This window comes from Cherax quadricarinatus, chromosome 27 (genome assembly GCF_038502225.1).
Source record: "Cherax quadricarinatus isolate ZL_2023a chromosome 27, ASM3850222v1, whole genome shotgun sequence".
Lineage (NCBI taxonomy): Eukaryota > Metazoa > Arthropoda > Malacostraca > Decapoda > Parastacidae > Cherax > Cherax quadricarinatus.
Genome location: NC_091318.1, coordinates 40,760,559 through 40,787,270, shown reverse-complemented (window position 1 = coordinate 40,787,270; position 26,712 = coordinate 40,760,559). Strand labels below are relative to the sequence as shown.

The 26,712-nt window shown below is 41.3% G+C and overlaps 1 protein-coding gene across 1 annotated transcript in view; it reads left to right on the top strand.

Annotated features, from left to right (window-relative positions):
- The first annotated feature begins 1,879 nt into the window (after positions 1-1,879).
- The window catches only part of LOC138853294 (uncharacterized), a 95,625-nt gene continuing 70,792 nt past the window's right edge, over positions 1,880-26,712 (top strand). The window contains exon 1 of the mRNA XM_070089249.1: positions 1,880-3,193. Coding sequence (XP_069945350.1) covers positions 2,799-3,193 — 395 coding nt within the window. The 5' untranslated portion in view covers positions 1,880-2,798. The remainder of the gene's footprint in view (positions 3,194-26,712) is intronic.

Here is a 26,712-nt window from a genome sequence, read left to right as displayed (position 1 = left end):
ATAAGCCGCTTCTCCGCTCATATGCCGTATTCTATTCAAAATTGATGGACTGACCACATCGACTCAAGGTTGAGGGACTGATTACCTCATTCTCCTCCTGTTCTTCATGCTTCTCCTGTGTATGGACTGATGAAGCCACTGTGTGGTGAAACGTTTCCTTAATAAAGATACCCAAGAGTTGCACATGTGTCTAATTTATCAACGTGTCGGTTCTGTGAACCATTCATCTACAATAAGTTCAAGTATGTAGGAATATATATGCCGATTTCAAGAATATAATTGACAGTCCGACACTATACTGTCTAGGCTACCCTTTTGCTGCTGGGTTTAGCCCGGCTCTTCTTTTTCCTCACGTGTTTCCCACTCTCCCGCCTGTTCTTCACCTATCCTCACTTTCCCCTCACCCATTGTGGGTTCTTAGCTGGGAGTTCTTTTAGTTCTAGTATAAAATAGTATGAAAGTTTTTTCCCCGTTAAATCACTTTAAAGATATAAAAGTCTACTTCTGAACGGCTTCAATATTAAATGGCTGATGCATCTTATGGCCAGGATAGTCAGCTTTTAATATTGTTTGTATTTGGGCAAATTTGAGATAACTGAAGAATCTTTCTTCTGATCGACTTAAAAAAGCAAGTTTGACATTATTATTGTCCTTCATTAGTCTCAAGTTTCTCATTTTATTAAATGAAATGTTACATTGATTGTTATTCAATAACAAAAGAATTCCTCATCGTATTAGCTTCAAAATATTAACATTGATGCATCCTATTGTAAGGATAATTTGGAATCATTGGATTCAGTACATTTACTGGATAATGCCTTTTCTGATAGGCTTCACACTTTCGGTGTTGGTGGTCTTCATTAAAATAAACTGAATTGTGTAAGCTTTAAATTCTCAACTTTATTCAATAAATCTTCTGGTCGTTTTCAAACTTTTCGTGTTGAAGTTTCACCTTAAAGGTTGTGTAAGTTTTAATGTGCTAATTTTGTTAATAATTTTTAGGTGATATTACTGGAGAATGTCTCTTCTCATCAGAAATAAGTCAGTGTGTTTGGCTTTATTAAGTTATTCTTGATTATATCTACTTAATGTCCATTTATCAGGTTACATCTGTGTACCCTCAGAAACACTGAAAACATAGTATGCTATGTACCCAAAGCTGAAATAAAACTTACTTGCTAAGTTACTTAGTCGCTTACATACTTAAACCCTACACGGTGTGTTCAGACCTGGAACACTCAGCTTCATCTATTACAATAGAAAGATTTCACAGATGGCACATTTGCATCTTGTCTGTATCAAGGGCACCAGTTGTGACTCAACTGACTCTTTCCACACCCATGAAAGTTTGCTAATCTTTCTTAGAGAAAAGTTTGGAGTGATTTTAGCCTGTGTGGGTTCCATTTATTTTTTTAATGGAAAAATGAGTTATTTGATAAACTGCTTTTCATGCGATTATTTTGGACTGCCAAATCACACTCGCCTCAACACTTCAACGCTGCTAACTTGATGGTGCAACTTGTAAGAGGCTTCATACTTAATGTGCTGGTGTATTTTAGGATATTGGTCTCCCTAGGAGACAACAAAAAAAGTCTTTTCAGCTGGCCTTCGATAATGTTTTTTTCAGTGGGAGGTTTGAACTGGGTTTGGCCTGTGCATGTTATCATTTACTATTTTTCCAGCATACATTGCGATATGTGGATCCATTTAATAACTTGTGACTGCTTCTTCTGGTTCGTTCCATATGTACAGTGGTAATATTTAACTGCATTACAAGGATATGCACAACTTTGCACAGTTCCAGACGCGAGTATTGACACTCACGGGACTAGGGTTATGCAATAAGGAGTAATTTTTTTTTTGGATCGCAAAGAGGCCGTTAGTACTCAATCATTTTACTAATACACCATATTGATTATTTATTGAGCTAATGTATGACTGAATATATGTTGAACTGAGGATGTATGGTGAGGATGATTAAAATTACCATTGCCTAGTACCGAAGTCTGGCACTGAAGTCTTATGATTCCTTTTTGTGGTACTGATGTATGGTAGGAATATATGGAGCAAATGTATTGCAATAAGGACATATGGTACTGATGTATGGTACTGAACTCTTATAATTTTAATGTGGTACGGATATATAATTCTGATTCTGATTTATGGCTCTGGGGAACTAACATACAGCATAGACTTGTGTACTAAGTGTTAAAACTACTGATCTATTGTACTGAGGATATGTGTACTGATAAATAATGCTGAAGCTGAATGGCTCTAAGATTGCATTAAATATTATTGTCTGGTACTGATGTTTAAGGGGCACGTAAGTACCCCTATCTTCTAATAATATTCTCATTTTTCCACTATAATCGACCTTGTCTATAATTTCTATCGCATTTACTTTGTCTATATCGTAAGGTGAAGTCTGTTAAGTTATACCATGAATAATGGAAAAATCCGAGACTTCACATTATGAAACAGACAAAGGAAAGGTGGATTATAGTGGAAAAATGTTATTAGCAGACGGGGGAGCTTAGGAGCATCTTAAAGGTGTTGAGGGTCTATGGTTCTGAGTTGTTCATCCCTTTAATAATGGTTTCGGAAATATTAGTTTTCTTGGATTGTTTTAAAATATTATTTTAAGAGATTTATGCTGGAGGTTGCAGCCAGGCGTTCTGTTATTCATTGATTTGTCTTGTCTTGCAGGCTCAGCTTCGAGGGCTCGTCACCATGAGGAACTGTTTCATCATTCTCCACCATTCCCTCCCTCCAACACCTTGCACGACTCAAGGAGGTTCATGGTAGCTTTCTCCAACCCTGCGGCTGCCATCGAGGTCACGAATTCCTCTATGCTATCAATTTACCAGCCACATAGGTCGAAAGGGTCGTACATGCTGCCCAAATCTCAAAGATTTCCAGACGAGCAACAGCCTAGTAAACAGCTGCAACAGCCATACCAGCAGCTGCAGCAGTCGTACCAGCAGCTACAGCATCAATACCAGCAGCTGCAGCAACCTTACCCACAGCTGCAACCACAGCGAACGTGGACTGCTGGGCCTCGACTGGACTATGACGATTCTACCACTAGGGACCCAGCTATTCCTGATAATCCTGAGGGACTAAAGAATCCTTCCCTGCTAGTAGGCCCTTGGGAAGAGGAGCCAACTGTCAGGATCACCGACGCAGTTTTCAGGTGAGATTCATATCAATGAATGAACCTAATTTTTTTTATCAAGCTCCACTCTTTGTTTTCAATTAAATTTTGCATAGATTGGTGACAAACTTTTTTCAGTTAAAACCAATTATACACATCACACACCCAGACATTAATAGTGACGCTTGTAAGTGATACGACTTTGTGTTGACTAGGTTGATCTGCAAGATCAGCATCAATATCCAGATTGATGCTTTAGAAACGGAGCAGAACAGGAAGAGTAAATGATTTTATACAAAAACGGGCAAAGTAACAGTAACATAAGAATGAAAGTATGTAGATATGAAGTATGTAAATATGGCGTAGAAGTGTGGAGTGAACGAACTGGAAACAAAGGACGTCCGATGTGAGGGAAAGGTCAGGTCTAGTGACTTGCCCATGTGATGTCAGAAGATTTACTTCACACTATATCCCCGCCAGTCCCTCTCTTCCTTCCTCATAGCTGTTAAGATGAGATGATCAGTAAGATACAAGTACAACACATGGGTTACTTTATGTAAGAGAGGTTTCAATCATCATGAACACTATCAGTCTAACAGAGATATAAGAAAGGATGAAAGTTAAGACACATGTGCAACATCTGGGTATCTTTTTTGTAAATAACATAAAGGCACAATACCGTGACTGGAACGATACACAAATAACCCGCACATAAAAGAGAGAAGCTTACGACGACGTTTCGGTCCGACTTGGGCCATTGACAAAGTCACAGTGTGACTTTGTCAATGGTCCAAGTCGGACCGAAACGTCGTCGTAAGCTTCTCTCTTTTACGTGCGGGTTATTTGTGTATCTTTTTTGTAGACTTTTCGCCATCCAGTGGCTTTATCAATACAGATTCTAGGACATAACTTCAAGACAGTAGAACAATATACAAAGGATTAGGTAATCAGTCCCTCAGCCTTGGAATTGGTGTGAAGAGCACCGTAGTTGAAGAGATTCTGGAGCACACACAAGGAGGCTGGCACTTATACAGCCGTCAGGTAGATAGGGTCGGGTAGCAGACGAAGGCATAGTTACCGGAAGGCGGGATTCCCCAGTGGAAGTAAGTCAAACCCAAAGGAATGGGTTAGTTGTAGTAGTTGTAGTAGCCGTGAAGGTGGTCATGTAGATGTCCTCTGAACCAAGATTCCATGATGTTGCAGTGTCTGACAAGTTGTGCAAGAAAGGTATACAATACCGACAAGAAAGGAGGGTGAATACCTGGTATATCATGCAGTCAAGCAGTCGTCCAAAATTTATAGTCAATTACTTGTGGCATTGTATACATGTTTCTGGCCTGGGACCTTGTTTGTTCTAAGGATTCATGGGGCATGAGAAACATGTCTAATACAGGGTAAGGAAGATGTGAAGCATGATAAGGTCTGCTGAGCTGAAATCTTGAACAGATTTTAAAATAAGTTGGACAGATATATGAGTGAGAGGAATGGATGTGAAAAGGACCTACCATGTTCATGTTCATCTGAACGTTGTGTCCCAAGTTGGGTGGTGCTGTGCGTGTCCTAAAAGTTTCTTGCAAGAGCTTTTGAGCAGAGCTTACGAGGTAAAAGGTAATAACAAATGCGGTCCGTGATTGAATTAATTTATCTCTCCATCATCCGTGAAGGTCATAGAAACGTACACAATAACAAAGAATATATGAAAAGAATATCTGTAAAGAAGGGAGACCCACAAAAGTAATAGTAATAATATATAACCTTTCACTACACAAGAAAAACCGGAAGCTTGAGTACAAGGAACACATATAGACCATTATACACAGAAAAACAAGAAATATCAGAGCAAAGCAACTGATTAAAACGAATCTTCATCGTAAGGAAATACACTCGAGAACTGGGAAATATTGATCAATATTGATGGACAACATCGTAAATCAGATGTAAAATAAATAACAAGAATGCGAAAAGATGATGAACTACCACAACTGGAATAGGTCTCCAGCCTAGTTAAATCAGACGTTACAAGATGTATTTACAGAGCAAGATTAGAAGTTATTCTCAACACTGTGCTAAGCTCGAGTTCAAAGTTAATAAGTAACTAGAAAGAAGGGACGGAGGAAGAAACAGATAACAGCCTTAACAGAGAGAGAACTATGTAGGTTTTGGAAGTATCCTGAATGAAAATCAATAAGACAAAACGATAATAAGTAATGGATGAGCTAAACAGAACACACCAAGAGGTCATAAATCATTTCAGGAGAATCACTGAGAAAGCGGAAAGAGGAAACACAAAAACAAATCAGAAGTTCACTATGAGCTGCCATAAGCCTTTACACAGGGCAAAGCAGCGTGGGAAAAAATATACAGAAAACAAGACTTTAAATATCGGAAAAAGAACCAGAAGAGATCCGAATGAATACATTAGGATTAGAAAGAACACAAGGAAAGCTGGGCAGTTTAAGGGAAAGTCAAAATAGAAACTTTTGCATAGCCACATCAGGGGAAAAATAAGACTAAAGATAAAAAATTAGAGAGCTCAGGGAAGCTGGAAAAAATATATGTGAAGTGAATAGAAAATTCAATGAGATATTAAGTGTGGAGGAAGGAATAATACCTGAAAGAATAATAAACAACCGATAATGACAATAGATAAAGTGGTGAAAATGTTAAGATAACAAAAAAAAAAAAAGCGAAAAGGTCTAACATATCACAGCGCAAAAGAAAAGGGTGTGGTGACAGCACTGAGTGAATATATTGCTATGATAAGAAACAAGTAACTAAATACGGAACATGAAGGCAACAGGCCAGTATCAGATATGGATACTCTTCAAAAAGCTCAAAAAATATATATCAGGAGGCTGGTGAGGCACCTGGAGACTAGGAAGTTGTTACAGATAGCAAGTATCGAAGTAAGGATGAAAAATCTTGCCACAAAATTGACTGGATAGCGGATATTGTAAGAGTGGATATTGGAGAGTGATCACCTTACTGGAAGAGCATGTCGCAGGTGGTGAAGAAGTGGGGAGTGCACTGGAGAGTGATCACCTTACTGGAAGAGCATGTCGCAGGTGGTGAAGAAGTGGGGAGTGCACTGGAGAGTGATCACCTTACTGGAAGAGCATGTCGCAGGTGAAGAAGTGGTGAGTGCACTGGAGAGTGATCACCTTACTGGAAGAGCATGTCGCAGGTGAAGAAGTGGTGAGTGCACTGGAGAGTGATCACCTTACTGGAAGAGCATGTCGCAGGTGGTGAAGAAGTGGTGAGTGCACTGGAGAGTGATCACCTTACTGGAAGAGCATGTCGCAGGTGAAGAAGTGGTGAGTGCACTGGAGAGTGATCACCTTACTGGAAGAGCATGTCGCAGGTGGCGAAGAAGTGGGGAGTGCACTGGAGGGTGATCACCTTACTGGAAGAGCATGTCGCAGGTGGTGAAGAAGTGGTGAGTGCACTGGAGAGTGATCACCTTACTGGAAGAGCATGTCGCAGGTGAAGAAGTGGTGAGTGCACTGGAGAGTGATCACCTTACTGGAAGAGCATGTCGCAGGTGGTGAAGAAGTGGTGAGTGCACTGGAGAGTGATCACCTTACTGGAAGAGCATGTCGCAGGTGGTGAAGAAGTGGGGAGTGCACTGGAGGGTGATCACCTTACTGGAAGAGCATGTCGCAGGTGAAGAAGTGGTGAGTGCACTGGAGAGTGATCACCTAACTGGAAGAGCATGTCGCAGGTAGTGAAGAAGTGGGGAGTGCACTGGAGGGTGATCACCTTACTGGAAGAGCATGTCGCAGGTGAAGAAGTGGGGAGTGCACTGGAGGGTGATCACCTTACTGGAAGAGCATGTCGCAGGTGAAGAAGTGGTGAGTGCACTGGAGGGTGATCACCTTACTGGAAGAGCATGTTGCAGGTAAAGAAGTGGTGAGTGCACTGGAGGGTGATCACCTTACTGGAAGAGCATGTTGCAGGTAAAGAAGTGGTGAGTGCACTGGAGAGTGATCACCTTACTGGAAGAGCATGTCGCAGGTGGTGAAGAAGTGGGGAGTGCACTGGAGGGTGATCACCTTACTGGAAGAGCATGTTGCAGGTGGTGAAGTGGTGAGTGCACTGGAGGGTGATCACCTTACTGGAAGAGCATGTTGCAGGTGAAGTGGTGAGTGCACTGGAGGGTGATCACCTTACTGGAAGAGCATGTTGCAGGTAAAGAAGTGGTGAGTGCACTGGAGAGTGATCACCTTACTGGAAGAGCATGCCGCAGGTGGTGAAGAAGTGGGGAGTGCACTGGAGGGTGATCACCTTACTGGAAGAGCATGCCGCAGGTGGTGAAGAAGTGGGGAGTGCACTGGAGGGTGATCACCTTACTGGAAGAGCATGTTGCAGGTGGTGAAGAAGTGGGGAGTGCACTGGAGGGTGATCACCTTACTGGAAGAGCATGTTGCAGGTGGTGAAGAAGTGGGGAGTGCACTGGAGGGTGATCACCTTACTGGAAGAGCATGCCGCAGGTGGTGAAGAAGTGGGGAGTGCACTGGAGGGTGATCACCTTACTGGAAGAGCATGTCGCAGGTGAAGAAGTGGGGAGTGCACTGGAGGGTGATCACCTTACTGGAAGAGCATGTCGCAGGTGAAGAAGTGGTGAGTGCACTGGAGGGAGATCACCTTACTGGAAGAGCATGTTGCAGGTAAAGAAGTGGTGAGTGCACTGGAGGGTGATCACCTTACTGGAAGAGCATGTTGCAGGTAAAAAAGTGGTGAGTGCACTGGAGGGTGATCACCTTACTGGAAGAGCATGTTGCAGGTAAAGAAGTGGTGAGTGCGCTGGAGGGTGATCACCTTACTGGAAGAGCATGTTGCAGGTAAAGAAGTGGTGAGTACACTGGAGAGTGATCACCTTACTGGAAGAACATGTTGCAGGTGAAGTGGTGAGTGCATTGGAGGGTGATCACCTTACTGGAAGAGCATGTTGCAGGTAAAGAAGTGGTGAGTGCACTGGAGAGTGATCACCTTACTGGAAGAGCATGTCGCAGGTGAAGAAGTGGTGAGTGCACTGGAGAGTGATCACCTTATTGGAAGAGCATGTCGCAGGTGGTGAAGAAGTGGGGTGTGCACTGGAGGGTGATCACCTTACTGGAAGAGCATGTTGCAGGTGGTGAAGTGGTGAGTGCACTGGAGGGTGATCACCTTACTGGAAGAGCATGTTGCAGGTAAAGAAGTGGTGAGTGCACTGGAGAGTGATCACCTTACTGGAAGAGCATGCCGCAGGTGGTGAAGAAGTGGGGAGTGCACTGGAGGGTGATCACCTTACTGGAAGAGCATGCCGCAGGTGAAGAAGTGGTGAGTGCACTGGAGGGTGATCACCTTACTGGAAGAGCATGTTGCAGGTGGTGAAGAAGTGGGGAGTGCACTGGAGGGTGATCACCTTACTGGAAGAGCATGCCAAAGGTGGTGAAGAAGTGGGGAGTGCACTGGAGGGCGATCATCTTACTGGAAGAGCATGCTGCAGGTGGTGAAGAAGTGGGGAGTGCACTGGAGGGTGATCACCTTACTGGAAAAACATGTCGCAGGTGGTGAGTGCTGGTCAAGCAGCTTCTAAACACCTTCGCACGAATGATTTTTTTCATGGATTATCAGCTTGGATCCAATCCACTTAACAGAGACATCTGTCAACACACTAACATCAGATTACACACTAACACCAGTAAACAAACTAACATCAGTCAATACACTGACAACAGTCAACACACTAACATCAGACAACACACTAACATTAGACAACACACTAACATCAGACAACACACTAACATCAGACAACACACTAACATTAGACAACACACTAACAACAGACAACACACTAACATTAGACAACAGACAACACACTAACATTAGACAACACACTAACAACAGTCAACACACTAACAACAGTCAACACACTAACATTAGACAACACACTAACAACAGTCAACACACTAACATTAGACAACACACTAACAACAGTCAACACACTAACATCAGACAACACACTAACATTAGACAACACACTAACATTAGACAACAGACAACACACTAACATAAGACAACACACTAACAACAGTCAACACACTAACAACAGTCAACACACTAACATTAGACAACACACTAACAACAGTCAACACACTAACATTAGACAACACACTAACAACAGTCAACACACTAACATTAGACAACACACTAACAACAGTCAACACACTAACATTAGACAACACACTAACAACAGTCAACACACTAACATCAGACAACACACTAACATTAGACAACACACTAACAACAGACAACACACTAACATTAGACAACAGACAACACACTAACATAAGACAACACACTAACAACAGTCAACACACTAACAACAGTCAACACACTAACATTAGACAACACACTAACATTAGACAACACACTAACAACAGTCAACACACTAACAACAGTCAACACACTAACATTAGACAACACACTAACATTAGACAACACACTAACAACAGTCAACACACTAACATTAGACAACACACTAACAACAGTCAACACACTAACATTAGACAACACACTAACAACAGTCAACACACTAACATTAGACAACACACTAACAACAGTCAACACACTAACATTAGACAACACACTAACAACAGTCAACACACTAACATCAGACAACACACTAACATTAGACAACACACTAACAACAGACAACACACTAACATTAGACAACAGACAACACACTAACATAAGACAACACACTAACAACAGTCAACACACTAACAACAGTCAACACACTAACATTAGACAACACACTAACATTAGACAACACACTAACAACAGTCAACACACTAACATTAGACAACACACTAACAACAGACAACACACTAACATTAGACAACACACTAACAACAGTCAACACACTAACATTTGACAACACACTAACAACAGTCAACACACTAACATTAGACAACACACTAACAACAGTCAACACACTAACATTAGACAACACACTAACAACAGTCAACACACTAACAAGAGTCAACACACTAGTAGCGATCAGTGAAGAGTCGGGGCCAGGAGCTCGGACTCGACCCCCGCAACCTCAACTAGGTGAGTACAACTAGGTGAGTACACTAACATTAGACAACACACTAACATTAGACAACACACTAACAACAGACAACACACTAACATTAGACAACAAACAACACACTAACATTAGACAACACACTAACAACAGTCAACACACTAACAACAGTCAACACACTAACATTAGACAACACACTAACAACAGTCAACACACTAACATCAGACAACACACTAACATTAGACAACACACTAACAGTCAACACACTAACATTAGACAACACACTAACAACAGTCAACACACTAACATTAGACAACACACTAACAACAGTCAACACACTAACCCTAGACAACACACTAATAACAGTCAACACACTAACATCAGTCAACACACTAACAACAGTCAACACACTAATAACAGCCAACACACTAACATCAGTCAACACACTAGCAACAGTCAACACACTAACATCAGTCAACACACTAACGTCAGTAAACACACTAACAACAGTCAACACACTAACATCAGTCAACACACTAACATCAGTCAACACACTAACGTCAGTCAACACACTAACAACAGTCAACACACTAACAACAGTCAACACACTAACAACAGTCAACACACTAACATCAGTCAACACACTAACATCAGTCAACACACTAACAACAGTCAACACACTAACAACAGTCAACACACTAACAACAGTCAACACACTAACAACAGTCAACACACTAACAACAGTCAACACACTAACAACAGTCAACACACTAACATCAGTCAACACACTAACAACAGTCAACACACTAACAACAGTCAACACACTAACATCAGTCAACACACTAACATCAGTCAACACACTAACAACAGTCAACACACTATCAGTCAACACACTAACATCAGTCAACACACTAACATCAGTCAACACACTAACATCAGTCAACACACTAACATCAGTCAACACACTAACATCAGTCAACACACTAACATCAGTCAACACACTAACATCAGTCAACACACTAACAGTCAACACACTAACAACAGTCAACACACTAACATCAGTCAACACACTAACATCAGTCAACACACTAACATCAGTCAACACACTAACAACAGTCAACACACTAACATCAGTCAACACACTATCAGTCAACACACTAACATCAGTCAACACACTATCAGTCAACACACTAACATCAGTCAACACACTAACAACAGTCAACACACTAACAACAGTCAACACACTAACATCAGTCAACACACTAACATCAGTCAACACACTAACAACAGTCAACACACTAACATCAGTCAACACACTAACATCAGTCAACACACTAACATCAGTCAACACACTAACATCAGTCAACACACTAACATCAGTCAACACACTAACATCAGTCAACACACTAACATCAGTCAACACACTAACATCAGTCAACACACTAACATCAGTCAACACACTAACATCAGTCAACATAATAATATCAGTGAATAGACTACCATCATTCAACACACCTGAGGGTGAGTACAGCACCGAGCATATCACCTGAAGTACGAAGATTTATTTTCAGAAACCTGAACAGACAGTCGTTCACGACACTATACGACATATGCAAGACTCATACTGGAATATGCAGCACCAGTATGAAACCCACGCCTGGAGAAGGGTGTCAGTCATCAGGAAAAAGTACAGAGGTTCACAGCGATTCTTGTCCCAGGGGTAAAGAAGGGTAAGAGAAGAGTCTGAGATTAATGGATCTTAACCTGATGTCATTAGAGGAAAATATGGCTGTATGTGTCATGATAACAACGTTTAAAATTCTGAGAGGAATTGATATGAGGGACAGATGTTAGAAACACAAGGGCACGAACCGAGGCTAACTTCACAGTTGAGTCACGGGGCTGTTAGGAAGCATTTCTTCAGTCTTAGAGTGGTCGGGAAGGTAAATGAGTGGTAGAGCCAGGATTGAAGCGTAGCTTTAATAAGAGGTACGATAAAGATTCTCGAAGCCAGCAAAAAGGCCGGGTCAGGAGCCGAGACTCGAACCCTGCAATCACATATTGGCGAGTACACTAACATGAATCAACACATACTAACATCAGGGAACACACTAACATGTGTCATCACAATAGCATAAATCAACGCAGTAACGTCAGTTGATACACTGTCGTTATTAAAGCTGATACAAATTAAGACACTAACATCATATCACTAACATCAGTCAATAGTTAACATTCCAACAGTTAACTCTCTATCACTGATCAATACACTAACATCAGTTAACACACACAAAAAAACAGTGTATATAGTAACATTAGTCAGCATATTAACATCAGTAAATACAATAACATCAGTTAACACACTAACGTCAGTGAACTCACTAACATTAGTCAACACACATCAGACAACGCACTGTCAGCAATGTCAGAGTTCATAAACATCAGTAAACTCACTAGCATCGCGCAACTCCCTCTAACATCACAGAACACACTGACCTTGGCCAACACATTAATGTTAATATGCTTAAACATAAGTCAACCTTCTCTGGCATCAGTGAACATTCACTGACATCACTCAACACACTAACATCAGTCAACATACACTAACATCACTGAACACACTACCATCAGTGAACACACCTTAACATCAATAAACCAATACTAAAATTAATCAACACACTAACATGACTCATCTCACAGTAACTACAGTCAGCACACTTACATCATTCAGAAAACATTAACATCAATCAAAACATTAACATTTCTCAACACACACTAACATCAATGCTCTAATATCGCTAAATACACTAACACTCATTAGCATCTGTCAACTCTGATTAACATAATTTACCACTAACTTCAGTCCATACACAGATGACAGCAAAAGAAATGAGGGGGATACTCACGTCCCTGTATTACTTTGCATTTAGTGAGCCGTCAGTCAGACAAATTGTCGACAATCTACATGATTATTTTATGACTTGCTCTCAAAATCTGGTTAATTCCAGAATTTCTGTTATAACCCTAACAATACAGGACTTTGAAAAAAAATAATTCCCATGCCCTCTGCCCCAGGCCCAGACTCGTGGAACTCAGCGTTCATCAAGGACTGCAAAGAAAACCCATTCACGTGGCTTAAATATTTTATGGAGAGGAAGCATAAACACGGGGTCATCCCTTAGTCACTAAAAACATCTCATATAGCCCAACTCCACAAAGATGGCAATAAAGTAATTGTAAAGAATTAGAGACTGAGAGCACTAACATCCCAAACATAAAAATCTTTTATTGGGTTCTAAGAAGCAGGAAGCCACCTGGACACTTGACACTTGCTCAACCCTGGACACCATGGGTTTACAGTAAATCTCCAAGGGGACATTAACCAAGTTTTTAAATGGGCCTCAGAAAAAATATGAAGCTGAGTGATGACAAATTTCAATTACTCCGCAAGTGGAAACTTGAGGAAAATTAAAACTGGATTGGAATATAAAACAAATTCCAACCACACAATAGAGCGAAAATCTAATGTGAAGAATATGAGTGTTATTCTTAGAGAATCGTCACTTTCAAAGATCAACACAATGTCTCTGCTACATCTGCTAGGAAAATGATAGGATGGATAATAAGAACCTTCAAAACTAGGGATGTCAAGCCAATGATGATTCTTTTCAAATTTCTTGTTCTCTCCAGGATGGAGTATTGCTGTACAATAACGGCCTCCTTCAAGGCAGACGAAATTTCTAACCTGGATAACATGTAGAGAACTTACACTGCACGTGTAAGTACAGTAAAGCACCTCAATTACTGGGAACGTTTGAAATCCCTTGACTTCTACTCCTTGAAACGCAGGAGAGAAAGGCCCATCATAAAAAACACTTGGAAAATTCTAGAGCGACTAGTCTCAAATCTGCACACGGGAATCACCTCGACGTAAGCAAAAAATTCGGCAGGCGGTGCAACTTCCACCCAATGAAAATCAGGGGTGCCAAGAATATGCTAAGAGACAAAACAATAAGTGTCAGGGGCGCAAGACTGTTCAACTGCCTCCCAGTATACATAAAGGGATTACCAATAGACCCTTGGCTGTCTTCAAGAAGGTGCTGGGCAGGCACCCCATGTGAGTACCTGACCAGCCAGGATGTGGTTCGTACGTCAGTGCGTGCGGCCAGCAGTAACAAACTGGTTGATCAGGCCCTAATCCACCGCGAGGCCTGGTCATGGACCGAGCCGCGGGGACGTTGACCCCCGGAACACCTTCCAGGTAACATCAGTTATTATTACTAGTTAAATCAACACTAACATCATTCAAAACACATTTAACTCATGTTAAAATCACGTCAATGTGCTCTAAGACAATACCCAGTAACACCAGTCAACACATTAATACTTGCCACCTCTTAATAATACCAGTCAATTCGCTAACACCAGCCAAGAAACACAAACTACAGTCAATACACAAACGCCATTTAACACACAACCAAAACATAAGAAAGAAGGATCACTGCATCATTCCTACTGACCCATACAAGGAAAGTCCAACTCACATCCCCCCACACCCACTCATATATTTATTTAACCGAATTGTAAGACTACACAAGATTTTAGCTTCAGTGACGGTACTCGGGAGTTTGTTCCATTCATCCACAACTATATTACCAAACTAGTGCTTTCCTATATCTTTTCTGAATCAAAAATTTTCCAACTTGAAACCACTGCTGCGAGTCCTGTCTTTGTTAGATATTTTAAGAGCACATTCTTTACATCCCCTTTATTAATTCCGGTTTTAAATTTATACACTTCAGTCATATCCACCCTATTTCTAAGCCTTTCTAGAGAATGCATATTCAGGGCCCTCAGTTTATTCTCGTAGGAAAGATTTCTGTAACATGGGATCATATTTGTCATCCTCCTTTGTACGTTTACAAGCGCATTTATATCCATTCTGTAATACGGCGACCAAAATTGTGCATCATAAGCTAAATGAGGCCTAGCCAATGATATACGAAGTTGAAGAATAACCTGCGGACTAGGTGTTAGCCAATGGCGCTAGGTGACAAGGACAGTAATAGGTATAGTGGAAAAAAACAGAAATGAGCAGGAAGGGTAAAGAGAAAGGAGGGTCTTTAAATATATATTATACTGTAGTCGCAGTGCTAGGAATAAGATGGACGAGTTGAGATTAGTTTCTAGTGCAGGTAACATGGATGTATTTGCCATAACTGAGACGTGGTTTAATACGAAAATCGGGGCATGCCTGCGGAATGTCACATTCAGGGTTTTAAATTGTTCCTAGTAGACAGAAGTATCGGGAAGGGGGGTGGGGTGGTACTGTATGTCCGAGATCGCTTGAACTGTTGCATAAAAACGGGTATAAAGTCTGAAACAACACATACAGAGTCAGTCTGGATAGAATATTCAGAAGGGCATGAAAAATTGATTTTAGTTATGATATACCGTTCCCCAAACTTAGATAGGGACCAAGGAAGGTTACTATGGGAGGAAGGAAACTGTTAAGGCCACAAGACACGATAACGTAGTAATTCTAGGGGGCTTTAACTTTATTCAGATTGATTGGAATTTTTTTACTGGGAATTTAGAATTTAACGACTTCTTAGAAGTAGTTCAGGACTGTTTTTTGAAGCAGTTTGTGCCAGAACCTACAAGGGGAAATAATCTGCTTGACTTGGTTCTGCCAAACAAGGAAACCCTTGTTAATAATTTAGAATTTACAGAGGAACTCATCGCAAGCGACCACAAATCAATTACCTTTAGCATTGAATGGAAGTATGATAGTAGGGATAACTCAGTAACGCTCCCAGATTTTTGCTTAGCAGATCACCATGTGCTAAGAGAACACTTATCATCTGTTGACTGGAGTAACTAAGAGAGCTATCAGGATAATGCTGTGGGCAGCATTATACATGCTGCCCACAGAATATTTATCCCATATAAAGAAATTAGATCGAATAGAAATGACCCAAAATGGATGAATAAATTAGGCTCAAATATCTTTTAGGGCAGAAGAAAGAAATTTATAGGCGCATCAAGAGAGGTGAGGGTCTTCTTATGAATCAGTATATTGACATTAAGAGGGATGTTAAAAGGGGATAAGAAAAACTAAACGGGACTATGAAATTAAAGTCGCTAGGGAATCGAAAACTAACCCAAAAGGTTTTTCCAGGTTTATAGAACATAAGTCAGAGAAATGATAAGTCCCCTTAAAAATAACTCTGGGCATCTTACTGACAAGGAGAATGAAATATGCTCTATTTTTAATCATCATTTTCTATCGGTTTTCCCTCAGTAAGACATTAATAATATCTCAATACATTACGTAATATCACAGTCACTAGCGAAATGGTTATCAAACAGATCGACCAACTGAAGCAAAATAATTCCCCGAGCCCTGATCAACTTTTTTCAAGGGTCCGTAAATAGCTCAAAATGGAACTTTTTGAACCATTAATTAATTAATATTTTTAATATATCTCTTCAGAGAGGTGTAGTGTCTGATATGTGGAAGATCGCCAATGTAATTCCTGTTTTTAATGCAGGTGACAAGTCGTTACTGCCCAATAAGCCCGACCTCAATTGTAGGCAAATTACTAGAGTCAGTTATATTATAAGAAGCCATCTTTATAAGCATAATTTGATTAATGATATTCAGCATGGATTCACCATTGCCCGTACCTGCCTAACTAATTTATTAACCTTCTTCAGTAAAGCTTTTGAAGCTGTTGATCATGATAAAGAATTCGATATTGTTTATTTACATTTTAGCAAGACTTTTGATAGAGTACTGCACCAGAGACTATTAAAGAAAGTGGCAACTCATGGCATTAGGGGGAAAGTGCTCTCATGGATCGAGTCATGGCTCACAAACAGGAAGCAGACAGTGTACATAAATGGGCTTAAATCCGAGTGGGGATCTGTTGTTTATAATATATAACAATGATCTTGATGAGGGAATTACTAGTAATAAGAGCAAATTCGCCGAAGACATGAAGCTAGGTAGGATAATTGATTCAAAGGTAGCTGTCACGGAACTTCAGGTGGATTTAGACAAACTCAGTTCCTGGTCAGAAAAGTGGCAGATGCAGTTCAATGTAGATATATGCAAGGTTCTGAAGCTCGGGAGTGTCCATAACCCTAGCACTTAGAGGTTAAATAATGAAGAATTTAGTCTTACAGATTGCGAAAAGGACTTGGTAAGCAGCAACCTTAAACCAAGACAGCAGTGCGTATGTGTGAGTAATAAAGCAAACAGATTACTGGGATTTATATCAAGAAATTGGTTTAGAAAAACACCGTCTTTGAAAGACAGTATATATAGGTGGAGAATGAGGTGTGAGTGATGCATGGTGACTTGAAGAATGCCATATTGGGATGAAGACGGGTAGACGATGAGATCATGCGACCCTTGTATTATTGGGCTGGTGGTGCTTTGCCTGCTTGAGTATCATGTATGCTAATGTTTTAGATATTTTGTGGTTTCCAGTGTTACATTCAACTCTGTCGGTGACGGCGATTGGCTAGGCTTCTAGACACCGTCGCCTCGCTAATCGCCGTCACCGACAGAATAGAACGTAACACTGTAAACCACAAAATTTCAAAAACATTATCATGCATGATACTCAGCCAGGCAAAGCACCGCCTCCCCAGCAATACAGGCATCACATGATCTCATCGTCTACCCGTTCTCATCCCAATATGGCATTCTTCAGGTTTCGCCATCCAGTGGCTTTATCAATACAGATTCTAGGACTTAATTACCTGGAGTTTACCTGGAGAGAGTTCCGGGGGTCAACTCCCCCGCGGCCCGGTCTGTGACCAGGCCTCCTAAGGTCAGTGTCCCAGGATGCGACCCACACCAGTCGACTAACACCCAGGTACCCATTTTACTGATGGGGAACATAGACAACAGGTTGAAAGAAACACGTCCAATGTTTCTACTCTGGCTGGGAATCGAACCCAGGCCCTCGCCGTGTGAAGCGAGAGCGTTAACCACCAGGCCACCAGAGCAAGACAGTAGAACTATATACAAAAGATGAGGTAATCAGTCCCTCAGCCTTGGTGTTAGTGTTCACAGCATCGTGGTGGAGGGGAATCTGGACCAAAGGTAAGAAGACTGGCGGTTATATAGGTGCCAGTGGATAAGGACGTGTAGCAGAAGAGGGCATAGTCACTGGTAGACGGGATTCCCCAGTGGAAGTACGTCATACCCAAAGGGATGGGTTAGTTGTAGCAGCCGTGAAGAAGGTCTTGTAGATGTCCTCTGAACCAAGATTCCATGATGTTGCAGTGTCTGACAAGTTGTGCAAGAAAGGTATAAAATACCGACAATATGAAAGTTAAGACACATGTGCAACATCTGGATATCTTGATTGTAGACGTTTCGCCATCCAGTGGCTTTATCGATACAGATTCTAGGACATAATTAGAAGACAGTAGAACTATATACAAAAGATGAGGTAATCAGTCCCTCAGCCTTGGAGTTAGTGTTCACAGCATCGTGGTGGTGGAGAATCTGGAGCAAAGGCAAGAAGACTGGCGGTTATATAGGCGCCACCAGTGGATAGGGACGTATAGCAGAAGAGGGCATAGTCACTGGTAGGTGGGATTTCCCAGTGGAAGTAGGTCCTACTACTGCAACAAGACCTTCATGGACCTATGGCACCCTATTTAGAGATCATAAAATTCAAGCTGAAAAATTTTGGAATTTCAGGTTTTCTTACCAAAAAATAGTGCAAAATTCTGGCAATATGTTGATGCAATCAGCTTGTTTCTATCATATTTCTAAGTATGTTTTTTTTTTTCAAAAATTTAATTTTTATGTTTTTGCTGTCATCAAGAGGACATGTTGGCAATTAGTGTTTTTATTGTTTTTGTTTTTACTCGAGAAATTACTATTATTTCATTCTGAATTACTGATAATTTCATTCTAAACAAGTTATGTGACGACTAAAGTGAAGAGCACAGAGTTGTTGCTTCTTAGTTGCCTCTGGGTGATCAACAATGATAGGGGTTTGCAACACGCTCACTCTGGGTTATCAACAATGATAGGGGTTTGCAACACGCTCACCCTGGGTTATCAACAATGATAGGGGTTTGCAACACGCTCACCCTGGGATATTAACAGTGATAGAGGTTTGCAACACGCTCACCCTGGGTTATCAACAATGATAGGGGTTTGCAACACGCTCACCCTGGGTTATTAACAGTGATAGAGGTTTGCAATACGCTCACTCTGGGTTATCAACAATGATAGGGGTTTGCAACACGCTCACCCTTGGTTATCAACAATGATAGGGGTTTGCAACACGCTCACCCTGGGTTATCAACAATGATAGGGTTTGCAACATGCTCACTCTGGGTTATCAACAATGATAGGGGTTTGCAACACACTCACTCTGGGTTATCAACAATGATAGGGGTTTGCAACACGCTCACCCTGGGTTATCAACAATGATAGGGGTTTGCAACAGAAGTCTTTAACACCTGAAACTATAACTCAAATCATAGGGCTTCACAAAGCTGGGCACCAGACGAAAGAAATAGTAGAGAATGTTGGTGTGTGTGTGAGTGTTCAGTAAATAACTGGGTGCAGTGTTTCATGACTGGTGGTTGTGTCGAGTTACCGTCTGCCAAACCTCGGCCTGGCCTCTCGAAGAAGACATCTGTTCGTACCTTAACTGTGTTAAAAAGCAGTTAGAGAGTACACCTAAGATAACTGCTAGAGAAATGAAAGAAAAGAACCCACATCTTCTCTCAGAGGTGGCTGTAAGAACTGTTAACAGACGTGTGTCAGAACTGGGCTACAGTTGTCACTGCCAGGTTAAGAAACCGATCATCTCCAAACCACAGAAGAAACGTAGGCTGGATTATGCAAAGAAATATCTTCACTGGAATCCTCAAGAGTGGTCTGAAGTACTTTGGAGTGATGAAGCAACCTTCACCGTCACCTGTAACTGTGGGGTACGTGTGTGCCGGCCCATAGGTAGTGACCCGCTAGACCCAGGCTACACCTGTGGGACCACCGAACACCCAGACTCGCTCATGGTTTGGGAGTGTTTCAATGCAGAGTGTTGGTGAACTTATTGTGCTTCCCAAAACCCAGTATATGAATCAGTATGATTACCTGGAGTTATTGTGTGACAATTTACCATAGGTGTTTGACAAGTGTGGGGCTACGGTTTGTATGCAAGACGATGCACCGTGTCATACCGCCAGATCTGTAGTTCAGTTGCTTAAGAACTGTGAAGTGAGGTTCTTTAATGACTGGCCAGCCAATTCCCCAGCCCTAAACCCTATTGAGAAACTCGTCGGGTCCCTGGGACTCGACGAGTTGTTTTCCAGGGTACTTGAAGAATGCAAGATGGAACTAAGTCAGCCATTAACGAGCGTGTTTAATGCATCAATCCTAATAGGTGTTGTGCCAGAGATGTGGAAGATAGTTAATGTAGTTCTTATATTCCAGTCAGGGGATAAGCCCATTCCATCAAATTACCGTCCAATAAGCCTAACGTCTGTAGTAGGCAAATTATTAGAATCAATTATAGCTGATATTATTAGAAGCCACCTTGAAGACAATAATTTGATTAATGAATCTCAGCATGGGTTCACGAGAGGTCGTTCCTATCTGACAAATTTACTGACGTTCTTCAATAAAACACATGAGGCAGTAGTTAGTGATAAAGAATATATTTTTTATTTGGATTTCAGTAAAGCCTTCGACAGAGTACCTCACAAAAGACTCTTAAGAAAAGCAGAAGCTCATGGTATAGTAGGTAAAGTTATAGCATGGATAGAGGCATTGTTTACCAATAGAAAGCAGAGTTTCCATGAATGGGTCAAATTTGAATAGGGATTGGTCACTAGTGGCGTTCCATAAGGATCAGTTTTAGGCCCATTGTTGTTCATAATTTACATTAATGACCTAGATGAATGAATTACAAGTAGCTCATGCACATCTGCTGTTGATAGAAAAATAGGCCATGTCATTCATTTTGAGGAGGATACCAGTGAACTCCAAGAAGATTTGGACAAATTAATGTCTTGGTCTGAAAAGTGGCAGATGAAGTTCCATGGGGAACTTGGTAATGAAAATAACCCTCGAAGCTATAAACTAGGTGAAGTAGAGCTTGATCATACAGAATGTGAAAAAGACTTGGGAGCCATGGTAAGCACTAATCTAAAGCCAAGACAATAGTGCCTGTGTGTGCGAAATAAGGCTAACAGATTACTTGGATTTATTTCAAGAAGCATAAGAAACAGATGTCTAAAAGTTATCTTACAGCTCTATACATCACTAGTGAGGCCTCATTTGGATTATGCCACTCAGTTTTGGTCTCCTTATTACAGGATAGATATAGATTCATTGGAGAACATACAGAGAAGAATGACTAAAATGATTTACTGTGTAAGGAACCTCCCGTATGAAGACAGTCTTAGAGACTTGAATCTTCACTCTCTTGAGAGATGTAATATGAGAGGATATATCATCGAAGCGTATAAGTGGATGATATTAATAAAATACTGAGGACGTCGAAGTTGGTAAGAACCAGAAATAACAGATCGAACAGAGTTGTGGATGCCTGGAACAATTTTCCGAGTAGGGTGATAGAGGCTAGGACCTTGGGTAGCTTTAAAAAGAGACTGAACAGGTATATGAGTGGGAGGGGCTGGGTTTTATTGGTATCGTGGGTAGAGAAGTAAATTCTTGGGTAGCTTTGGGTAGTGGTGGTTTTGATAAATACCTGCCTTGTATAGGTCAGTAGGTTTTCTGCAGAATTCCTCCATTCTTATGTTATGTTCTTAAAGTGCATTTGCCACTTCTCCGACCACTTTTGGAGCACTCTAGTGTCCTCGTCAGATTGAATTGGACGGCCTGTTTTGGTATCATGGGCAAACTTGCTTATGTCACTATTTATTCCCTCACCTATATCCTTTATGTAAATGTGAACAACAAGGGGCCCAACACTGACCCTTGTGGAGCACCGCTTGTGACGCTTTCCCACTCTGATTTCTCCCCGTTTATGCAAACTCTCCGTTGCCAATCTGTCAACCACGCCTTTATGCAGGAAAAAATTTCTCCTCCTATTCCGTGTGCCTCGACTTTCCTCGATAGTCTCCGATGTGGGACTCTGTCAAAAGCCTTATTTAACTACATATACACAATATCATATTCATTACCATGATCTACCTCCTCAAATTCGTTAGTGAAAAACATTAGTAGATTCGTAAGGCATAAAAGCCTTTTTGTAAAACCGTGCTGAGATTCATTAATTAATTTATATCTGTCAAGGTGGCAACGAATAGCCTCGGAAATCATACATTCCATCAATTTTCCCACTATGGCGGTTAGGCTTATTGGTCTGTAGTTGGGAGCTAAGGACCTGTCACATTATTCAATGAATATTTCAATACTTATATAAAATCAGTTAGCACATTAATAAAGCTCAGTAATCACAAACTTCAATCATCAGACCAACATTAGTGAGCAGTCAGTGACAGTTAACACACTAACATAACTCAACATGCATAAACATCAATCAACATTAACGATAAATGACATTAATAATACTAAACATATTAAAGCAAGACATCACCATCCACCAACATACCAGTCCTGGACAGATACCTAAAGTCAGTGCCGGATCAGCCGGGCTGTGGCTCGTACGTTGGACTGCGTGCGGCCAGCAGTAACAGCCTAGTTGATCAGGCCCTGATCCATAGGGAGGCCTGGTCGTGGACCGGGCCGCGGGGGCGTTGATCCCCGGAATAACCTCCAGGTAACCTCCAGGTAACCCAGTCTCAACACATATACTGCTGTGTATGAGAATCTATGTAACTGTTTCTGTGTATACCTGAATAAACTTACTTACCAGTCAATACCCACACACACACACACACATTATATATATATATATATATATATATATATATATATATATATATATATATATATATATATATATATATATATATATATATATATGTAACATTAATCAACACACCAAGAAGAAAAATTGCTTAAACATCACACAACTCAATATACGGACGCAACATCTCGGAGATATTTAACACCCTTTGCGAGAAGTAATACACACTATTATGAATTAACTCATTCAGAAAGATTCAACACTGGCTAATATAAGCCAACACTCTGCCTTGAACAAACACTCATTGCGCTGAATCAACACCCGAGGGCCTAAACTCACTAACCTGAGTTTACACAGCAACGAGAAGATCCTTCAGAAAATTACGTTACTCGGGATACTCGATCTATTTCTGGATCTGATTACCTGAGTGCCCTAAGATTTCTCCACATGTTTTGGACTGCTGCTGCTGCTACAGCAGCAGCAGCACCACCACCACCACCAACAGCAGTAGCAGCAGCAGTATTAGTAGTAGCAGCAGTATTAGTAGTAGCAGCAGCAGCATTCTCATTCTTTAATTAAATAAAATCCAGTGACAAATTTTAATACTTATGTTTAGTTCCTACCTAACGTGGAGGACTTCCGAGATCCAATAAACGCCTTAAGAGCTCAATAATCTTTAAGGATTTCTTCTACAAATTGATTGGTTTTCGTTGCAACCCCTGAATGGTTGCAATGATTATGTTGCTGAACACCACAAATGAGGTAGTTGAAGTTCTATCAATAAAGATCGAGAACCAAAACCTAGTCATTGTGGTTGTATACAAGCCACCAGATGCAACCTCCCAACAGTTCAAGGAACAGCTACTGAAAATCGATTACTGTTTGGAAAACCTTCCAGCTCCATCCCCAAACATCTTACTGCTTGGTGATTTCAACCTAAGGCATACAAAATGGAAGAATGTAGCAAATAATGTTATAGCTGAAACAATCCCCGGAGGTAGCGCAGATGAAAGGTCACACACACATGAGCTACTAAGTCTCTGCGAAAAACACACCTTAAGCCAGCAGATAGTGGAGCCAACAAGACTAGAAAACACACTTGACCTTATCTTCACAAATAATGAGGACCTGATAAGAGACATAAGAATATCAAAAACAACTAATTCCGATCACAATCTAATCGAAGTCCAGACGTACATGCATAGGGGTCCTGAACAGCAGAATGCATGTACCTGTGAAGGTGTCTTCACAAAATACAATTTCAACAACAAGAACATCAACTGGGACCAGGTAAACCATGTCCTAAACGAAACATGTTGGGAAGATGTCTTAAATGACATGGATCCAAACCAGTGCCTTGAAAGGATCAACTTCCTGGTAGCCAAAGCATGTTCTAGGCATATTCCCCTAAGAAAGAAGAAGAGCAGGAGTAAACTGGAGAGAAAAAGACGCTCCCTCTACAGAAGACGACGAAGAGTCACTGAGCTCCTCAGGAGTGCTAGAATATCTGATACACGAAAGGAGGCGCTGACCAGGGAAGTGGAAACTATCGAACTTAAGCTAAATGACTCTTACAGGAACCAGGAGAGGCAGGAGGAGCTTAAAGCTATTAGTGAAATTGAAAGAAATTCAAAATATTTCTTTTCATATGCCAAAAACAAGGCAAATACCACATCTAGTATCGGGCCCTTACTCAGACAGGATGGGACTTACACAGACGACAACAAGGAAATGAGTGAAATATTGAAATCCCAGTACGACTCTGTGTTTAGTGAACCACTAATTGGTCTGAGGATCGACGATCCAAATGATTTCTTCATGAATGAGCCTCAAAACTCCATAAATGTATGCCAGATTTCCGACATTACCCTAACTCCGATAGATTTCGAAAAAGCCATTGACAACATGCCTATGCACTCAGCCCCGGGCCCAGACTCGTGGAACTCTGTTTTCATTAAGAACTGCAAGAAACCCCTCTCGCGTGCCCTAAGTACACTATGGAGGAGGAGCTTGGACATGGGTGAAATTCCACAGTCACTTAAAACAACGGATATAGCCCCGCTCCATAAAGGTGGCAGCAAAGCATTAGCTAAGAACTATAGACCAATAGCTCTGACGTCCCACATCATAAAAATCTTTGAAAGAGTGCTAAGAAGCAGGATTGCAAATCACCTGGATTCCCAAAATCTGCACAATCCAGGGCAACATGGGTTCAGGGCAGGTCGCTCCTGCCTCTCACAACTACTGGATCACTATGACATGGCCTTGGATGCACTGGAAGAAAATCAGAATGCAGATGTAATATACACAGACTTTGCAAAACCATTTGACAAATGCGATCATGGCGTAATAGCCCATAAAATACGTGCTAAAGGAATAACTGGGAAAGTGGGGAGATGGATCTTCAACTTCCTAACAAATCGAACACAAAGAGTAGTGGTCAACAGAGTTAAATCGGAGGCTGCCATAGTGAAGAGCTCTGTTCCACAAGGCACAGTACTCGCCCCCATCTTATTCCTTATCCTCATATCAGACATAAACAGAGATATACACCACAGCACCGTATCATCCTTTGTGGATGATACTAGGATCTGCATGAGGCTGTCATCTGCTGAGGACGCGGTTAACCTCCAAGAAGATATAAACAAAGTTTTCCAGTGGGCAACGGTAAAGAATATGATGTTCAATGAGGACAAATTCCAACTACTCCGTTATGGAAAACTGGAGGAGATAATAACTAGAACAGAGTATACTACTGACTCCGGCCATACAATAGAGCGGAAAAATAATGTAAGGGACCTGGGAGTAGTAATGTCTGAGGATCTCACTTTCAAGGATCACAACAGTGCCACGATCGCACGTGCAAAGAAAATGATAGGATGGATAATGAGAACTTTCAAAACGAGTGATGCCAAGCCCATGATGATCCTTTTCAAATCACTTGTTCTCTCTAGGCTGGAATACTGCTGTACATTAACATCTCCATACAAAGCAGGTGAAATCGCAGATCTAGAGAGTGTACAGAGATCCTTTACTGCACGTATAAGTTCTGTCAAGCACCTTAACTACTGGGAACGCTTGGAAGCACTTGACTTGTACTCGTTGGAACGCAGGAGGGAGAGATATATCATAATCTACACTTGGAAAATCTTGGAAGGAATGGTCCCAAATCTGCACACAGAAATCACTCCCTACGAAAGTAAAAGACTGGGCAGGCGATGCAAAATGCCGCCAATAAAAAGTAGGGGCGCCATTGGTACACTAAGAGAAAACACCATAAGTGTCCGGGGCCCAAAACTGTTCAACAGCCTCCCATCAAGCATTAGGGGAATTGCCAATAAACCCCTGGCTGCCTTCAAGAGAGAGCTGGACAGATACCTAAAGTCAGTGCTGGATCAGCCGGGCTGTGGCTCGTACGTCGGACTGCGTGCGGCCAGCAGTAACAGCATAGTTGATCAGGCCCTGATCCATCGGGAGGCCTGGTCATGGACCGGGCCGCGGGGGCGTTGATCCCCGGAATAACCTCCAGGTAACCAGGTATATAATTATTATTTTTTCATTTAATTTTATATTGCTTATATTTGCGATAATAGCTAAATCGT